At 43.1% G+C, this 7500-nt stretch overlaps 1 protein-coding gene and 1 long non-coding RNA gene across 3 annotated transcripts in view; one reads left to right on the top strand and one right to left on the bottom strand.

The window, feature by feature from the left end:
- The window catches only part of LOC137992181 (uncharacterized), a 50528-nt gene that overhangs the window by 20073 nt on the left and 22955 nt on the right, over window positions 1-7500 (bottom strand). The gene's annotated exons all lie outside the window — the stretch shown is intronic.
- Window positions 1-7500, top strand: part of LOC137992179 (coiled-coil domain-containing protein 171-like) — a 42358-nt gene that overhangs the window by 23485 nt on the left and 11373 nt on the right. Inside the window, exons 20-24 of one of the 2 annotated variants that reach the window (XM_068837330.1) lie at window positions 1-341; window positions 2157-2366; window positions 3119-3363; window positions 4510-4725; window positions 5487-5678. The exon at window positions 1-341 is cut by the window's left edge and continues 185 nt beyond it. In XM_068837330.1, the coding sequence (XP_068693431.1) occupies window positions 1-341; window positions 2157-2366; window positions 3119-3363; window positions 4510-4725; window positions 5487-5678 (1204 nt within the window). The remainder of the gene's footprint in view (window positions 342-2156; window positions 2367-3118; window positions 3364-4509; window positions 4726-5486; window positions 5679-7500) is intronic. The other variant, XM_068837331.1, reaches the window with a different exon arrangement.

The raw sequence follows: 7500 nt of genomic DNA, 5'->3' as shown, positions 1-7500 counted from the left end.
AAGGGCCTTGACGTCGCAGAGGAAGATGCTATCCGAGTATGTTAGGACCTTAGAGACGCTTCGAGATCAGTCGAACACTTTAAGCGAAATGTTGAGCAACGAAATGGAAGGAGAGAAACGAGCAAAGGAGGAATCGGTATCAAGGACAAGGGTGTTGAGGGACGGGCGGAGCCCAGTCTTGGTGTTTCGAGTCGGTGTGATCGCAGTGATCGCTGCCCACAGGCTACATTATTTCGGGTCGTGTAGTTCAAAGTTGTTTTTGTCGTCGGAGTCGCCCGGAGAGTTCGGTGGAATGTCTGTTGTGTGTTGTGTGAGGAGGACAAAGAAGATGGGCTTTAAAGGTTAGGAATTTCTTTTGGAGATTTTTGTCAGTAGGATGTCAAAAATGACGTCGCTATTGTTTCGTTTTTGTATTTCTTTGCTTGGTATTTGGTGAGCAAAGTTTTGCTGTGAGAGCACTCGCTTTTCACCATTGCGGCTCTGAATAGACTCCCGTACTTACTCGCTATGTGGGTGGGGTTTGTTGGTTCTCAATTCTAATTTCGAAATATTGTTTTGGGGCTTTGGGGAACAAAATAAGGACTAGCGTGTTTTTTCCCCGGAAGCTTGTGGTGATGCCTTGTCTCTAACGGTGAATTTTATTGTATCCAGATTAGGCTGTTTTTGCGCACTTCTCGTCGGCTACTTGCGGTTACTTTGTGTCATAACTGGCGCACCACTTAGTCTGCCTTTATGAGAACTGTTATAATATAGGAATCAATAATAATAGGCCATTTCCGAGTTCATGTCTGCCTCCTCTTCAAAGCGAGTCTAAGTGCGAAAATTTTGTGATGGTAATAAGTTTTACTTTACATATGAATGAAAACTAATTTTCATAAGAAAAACTTAGCACTTAGACTCGCTTTGAAGAGGAGGCAGACATGAGCTCGGAAATGGCCTCTTGGCCTCACCTATTTTTGCAGTCTTGGGCACTAGCGCTCGACGAGATGGGCATAGTAGGGACTTTAAGATCTACGACGGCGAGGTCAACGAAAACGTCACCCCGAAATATAACCTTCACAATTTAACAAATCCAAAGTTGTTCAGCGTTGTCTGTACTGTCTGTTCGATTTGTTTTTTACCACAATATTCAACGCTAAAGAACGTTTTTGTTTCCAGAGCGTGAACAAAATCATGACACAAAGAAAGAGCAAGCGTTGTCCATAACTTTCTCACAATATGATTGGTTTATCTCCCAAAATGGGCGTTCCTGATTGGCTATTACATTGCGTGACAAATTGACGCGAGCATGACGCGTACAGCGTTGTCCAAACTCGTATCGACAACGGCAAATTAACCAATCATATTGCGAGATTACAAGCAATTGTGGTAAAATATTTCATCTCGTCCACGTCCTAAAGTGTGGGCGAAGTATCCCAAAAGTAAATTAGTGCGAGCCGTTTCAAAGTAAAAATACAGAATGATAGGTTTGTATTTGTACGCTCGCGTTGTCGTGAAAACCTCAAAGTTGGTGATTTCACGTTGTTGTTGTTGTTGTTGTTGTTGTTGTTGTTGTGAAGAGCACAGCAAGTATATGTGCTGAAATGTATGTGTGCCGCACGTACAGCATGATTAGTTTTCCTCCTTGAATCAATGACGTTCTCTTTTTGTGGCGTTGAAGGTTCTCGTTGACGGCCGCGTCTAGTATATACAAGACACATATAGCGCTACAGCCAGTTGCAGTTAGCCAGAGGTGGATTTTCGTTTTCGTTTTCGTTTTTCTTTTTTCCCATTTTTGTTCATTGTACCATGGAAGTATATTGTGGAACTATATCACATCAGTAAAAACACTGCGATAAAACAGCAGAGACTTACAAAAATCCTTGGTCAACTTAATTGCAAAGTAATCACTTTGAGTACGAATTTATCCAATAGCCCTTTTCACGGTTAGGTTTTCTCATTTGCATGACAATATAATCTAGCACGTATGTGAGACAATTTCGGGCTATTTTGTAGTTTTAACCCAAAATTTCCTCGCACCCACATTAGATTACATTGTAATGCAAATGAGAAAAACTAACCGTGAAAAGGGCTATTGTGTAACACGAAGTATACCATCCCTTGATTACGAACCTTGCAGAAGCAATAGAAATCTTTTATTTCCTCCCTTGTTTCAGCAGCTCTTGTAAGTGGCCACAAACGAGAATCACCGCGTGGAGACACCTCCGGCGACACGTCGCGCCCAAGCGTCCGCGTGACGTCAGCACAGGCGTGGTTCACGAGTTTGCAGTTACAAAGTCTCTTTACCGGTGCAGTGGTTGAATTGCAGTCAGCACTGAGAAAAATGAGCGAGGCCAGAGATGAAGAGTCTGAGAAAGGAGATAGAGGTTAATAAAAAACATTAGAGAGTTTTGTAAAGCAAATGGCTTTCCAAAGAACAATGCATTACCGTCCTTGCGTGAATGTGCGTGACGAACATTTCTGTGCGAATGCTCGCACATTAAGGGTGCGTTCGATTGACCCTATTCTGGAATAAGAATACGTGGAGTGATGATTTAAAACGGTATGTCTGGCGTTTTGAAGCAACAAGGATAATAAATTTATGTTAAGAATATCATTTTAGCAGGTGTTTGACAATTTTAATGTGAATCTAAGTAAAAGCGAAGGATTTCTAACTTCTATTCCAAGTTTTCCTATTCCGGAATACGGTCAATCGAGCGCACCCTAAGATTGGATCTACAGATCAAAGGTTCAAAATACATGTAAAAACGGTATGTTTGGCGCGTTTCGTAGCAGCAAGGATAGTAAAAACATGTTTAAAATAGCATTTTAGCAAATGTTTGACAATTTTAATGTGAATCTCCGTAAAAACGGAGGATTTCTAACTTTTATTCCTTGTATTCCTATTGCGGATTACGGTCAATCGAACGCACCCTAAACTTCCGAGGTTTACATATACCATCTTCTAAAATACACTATGGAATATAAGCATCACCGGAGAAAAGTATCTCTTTAGGTTTCCCATTTTACTGGCCGTAAATTGCCGAGGTATTAGTATAATATATCGCGCGTTCTGAAAACGCGAGAAAACAAGCAAATGTTCAGACGGTTTGATTTTATTCAGGATTTCTTCTTGCAGATTGGTCGAGCAGAGCTGCTAGTCCAACAACCCCCGCAAACCATCTCATCGTTGCAGCCAGAAGTGCATACAGCAAAATTATCTCCGGTCTCCAAACGGAGTTCTCCCGTTGCGAGCAAGGAGAAGAGGCATGGCACGAGCGATACTCGGGTTCCAGAGGAGAGCTGGTTGGAATGTTAGAGTTAGGCCTCCAAAAATGGCTTGCCAAAGGACCAGGGGCTGGATTAACCTACATCTCTTCTCAGGTGGGACGCTCTAAAGCTGTTCCTAATTAACAATAGGACCCGTAGCCCTTGCGGGCTACGGGTCAGTGGGCCATGAGGCGAAGCCAAATGGGCTATTGACCCGTGGCCCTTGAGGGCTACGCGTCTAATTGCTAATTAGTATCACCCAACTAGTCGGACAGAAAAGGCGATAATAAAGTTAGCAAATGCAAGTTAAAGGAGTTTTTATTTGGAAATAAAACGAAAGAAAGCTTCAAGCTTTTCGCTACTCGAGGACTATTAATAATAGTCCTCTAGTAGCGTTGCCAATCAAAATGCAGGATTTGCATTAGTCCACTAGTTGGCTGATAGTAACTATAATTATTTTTCACTGTAATGACTAATCTCCTTGAAAAGCGTCTTAAGGGGGTAGGGTCGTACCTCTTGTTGAACACTATATTTCATTGGCTGTATTGATTTCCAGCATTTTCATTTGCTCGCCGGACACAGGCTGTCAGTTCATATACCTGGTGTACCTAATATGGCCAAGGAATGCGTCAGCAATAAAGCGAGCTGAAAACATTTGTGCAGCTCTGAGAAAAAATGGCCGACAAAAGCCGTTTTGGACCGGAATTGACCGAGGCAGAAATCGATGCTTTAGTCAACAATTTTCGGTTTTCACATGACGTCACGACCGCCATATTGGTGCCCCTAAACAAAGAAAAGGCGGCCATGTTGGTGCCCCGACCAAATCCTCCGGGAATTTAACTCTATTATTATGCAAACGCTTCCTTTTGTTTTCGTTGAAAAACATAGCTGTTGATCACGTGAGTGAAAACCAGCAATACATGGCAGAGTTGTTGATCCTGGAGTTTTTAATAAAACAATTATTCCACTCGGGCTTGCTGGATATAAAACGATTATGACCAACTCAGCGCTACGCGCCTCGTTGGTTATCTATCACTTCATATCCAGCGCGCCCTCGTAGAATAATTGTTTATTACCCTCACCAAACTACTTAACTTATGGCAAGAAAAAGTAGCAAATACTAGGACTTGCCTCGGGATGGATATCAAATTTGGGTGTACACCTAAATACGTGCATTTCTGAAAATAAGTAGCGCCCGCAGCTCTCAAAGAAGAAACTTCTTTTCACTTGTTTTATGATTACTTCTCATTATTTCCCTAGCGAACGATCAGCGCTCTCCAAGGGCACATCTTAAGTTTCACTCAGCGGCTTCACGCAGCTGAAGTGGACAGAAGATCACTTCGCCTCGAGATCTCAAAGAACAAGCAAGAGGCGGCTGAATTCATAAGTGCCCAGGCTTCTGCCGAGTCACAGTACCGTGAAACAAAAGACGCAGCGCGGGGTCTGGAAGAGAGAATTCAGGAGATGAAAGAAGAGGTTGGTTATGGGTTTTCAGAATTTGGCTCAATTTGATAAACGTCATAAGCCCCTTGACAGCGGTCGCAACTTCCGTTTGCACATCCTGTTGCGTGTTGCACGACGTTTGAAACTGGTCAAACTTTTCAGCTAACAACTCCCAACAGTTCTTTTGTTCCGTGATTCCCCGAAGCGTAGCGCAATGTTGGATCCTTCCCATGAGTCACTGCACGTCCTTATGTTGTTGGGAGTTGTTGCCAGGCACCATCAAATATCTGCAGAACCAACAACTCCCGACGATGTTGGGAGTTGTTGCGTCCGTTTTCACGGGACTATAAAGCGAACTGTGTCACGCAGTTTCAGCATCACAACGGTTGAAGTCACGCTGAGGTTTTTTCAACTATGCTAAAGGCAAGTTCACAGTTAACTATAGTTAAAGCATCTCTGGTATGTCGCGTTGGCACCGGAGACAGGAAAGGAAGACTTGCTATGGTTTATTGCACGTATATATAAGCTTTGTTTATTTAGTTAACGCGTTTTACCACGCTAAAAGCGCATGTGTGACCTTAACCAATGAAGACTCAAAAATGTTTCTTTCATTAATGGAAACCAAAAAAGTAATGCTATACTTTTTAATGTGGACCGCTCTCGTCCTTGTTCATTTGTTGTGTTCTTCGGTTGTTAGAAATGTTATATGTCACGGTGATCTGAGGCACTGCTTGATTAACTTTGTCCTTGCTTTGAACTAAAACTATGACGGATGTTTGTCATTTTCTTTACAGATGCTCTCCATGGTGCCTATCAGTCGTTTTGAAAACGTTTGCGACGAGCTGGACAACGCCTTGAAACGAGAACAGCAGGCCCAGGCCCTACTTCATGAGCAGACTGCGCAAATGCAAGAAATGGGCGAGCGCTTGGAACTTCATGCCAATCAGGGAGAGGAGAAGGATGTTACCCTTGCAGAAGCTGTCAAGGTAGTAATAATTCCCACCCTGGTCAGAGTTTTTCTCTGCCCTTATGTGAGCCCATTTTCATTAGTAGAGCTAACGCTCACATGGTTCATATGGGGTTAAAACTTAGAACTTCACATTACACTAATCACTTAAGTCTGTTCAAATATAAGTGATACACGGCCAACGTTTGCAGAAACGTAATCCTTCCTTGTACTTGTACATGTTCATTGCCGTGACTTTAACATCTTCAATTCCCACGGCCTGCTCCCGTCTGACCTAGTAGCTCAGTCGGTAGAGCAGCGGTGATCTAACCCGAAGGTCGTGGGTTCAATTCCCACGCTGGTCAGAGTTTTTCTCTGTCCTTGTGTGGGCCCATTTCCATTAGTAGGGCTAACACTCACATGGGTTCATATGGGGTACAAAACTAGCACTTCACATTACACTCTAATCACTTAAGGTAGTAATAAGCCGCCGATATGACTAAACTTCTGAAAAAAAAACTCTGTCAAAGAAAATCGACGTCATTCCCAGATGCGTTTCAATAGGGAGCTTAAGCAACGACAACGGCGACGGCAACGTCACAAATTTGCATATTTGGTAGGCAAAAACAATAGTTTTGCACGCCCTACACGTGTGTTTTTCACTTTTGTCCATTTCTTTGCCGTCGTCGGCAAAACTACAACATGAAACAGCCAAATTTGAGGTTTATGGACAACGTTATTACTTGAGAATAAATTTTCATTTTCTGCCCTTAATTGAGCGCCGTTCCTACCAGCGTCATTTTTGAGGAACTACCGCACCCCCGTCACATTAAAAGAGTTGAAATAGTAACGAAGCGATTACAACAACGCGAATTTATATTTTGAGATGACGTTCTCCTTGCCGTCGCCGTTGTCGTTGCTTAAGCTCCCTAATTTCCTTTGGCAACGGGCGTAGGGGCAATTGAAAAATCAGGGTCCTAGGCAGAATTCGAACCTAGGAGAAGGATTCGAAGGAGCTCTAGCCGCTCAATGGGTAGAGAATCCGACCGGTGTAACGGAAGTCGTAGATTCGAGTCCTGCCAAAGGCCCCCGTTCAGACTATGGGCCCGTTCCGCGGTACCGTGCCTGGGCACTAAAATGGACGTTGTTCAGACAACCCAGTTTTAACAACGCAGTGATTTCTTCCTTCGTCCACTTTGTACCGGCCGCCATTATCGTGACTGCATCGCAGGGAAGCATGGGAAAAAGCGGGGAAACTGACAACAGCGTGTTCAGACAAATTCCCGTTCCAGGAAACGGTTCCCAAGTCTACCCTTTGAGTTAGTAGGGAGTTAAGATCTAAGACGCGACTGCAACAAAAACGTCACAAATTGTGCATGTTTAATGAGCAAAACAATAGCTTTGCGCGCTCTCCACGTATTTTTCATTTTTGTACATTTCTTCCACGTTTTTGGCAACTCTGCGACGTGAAATGACCAATTCTCAAGTTTAACGGAGAACGTGAACACAACGCAGCGAATTTGAATTTTCTATCGTAGCTTTAACACCGCACCTCCCAATTCAGTTCCTGGAAAGTTGCCCTAGTTTTTATAAGTCAGACAAACCAAAATAATGACGAAATGATTAATAAGCCCGAACTTGTAATTTTAAATGACTGTTTCGTTACGTGGTATGAAAATTCCCTAATCGGTGACGTTAATGGAAAGGTCGAGCATTTCGATGCTAATTTCGGTAGTGTATTGGAGAGGCATGCCCCTATCAAGAATATGAAGATCAGATACCGGCAGTGTCCATTTATGAACCAGGAAATAAAACACCAAATGAGGATTAGGGACGAATTGCATAAGATTGCCCGTGTGACA

The sequence above is a fragment of the Montipora foliosa genome, chromosome 2 (genome assembly GCF_036669935.1).
Source record: "Montipora foliosa isolate CH-2021 chromosome 2, ASM3666993v2, whole genome shotgun sequence".
Taxonomy (NCBI): Eukaryota; Metazoa; Cnidaria; class Anthozoa; order Scleractinia; family Acroporidae; genus Montipora; species Montipora foliosa.
Note: the sequence above shows the minus strand (reverse complement) of the source record. Positions and strands in the feature narration are given on the sequence as shown.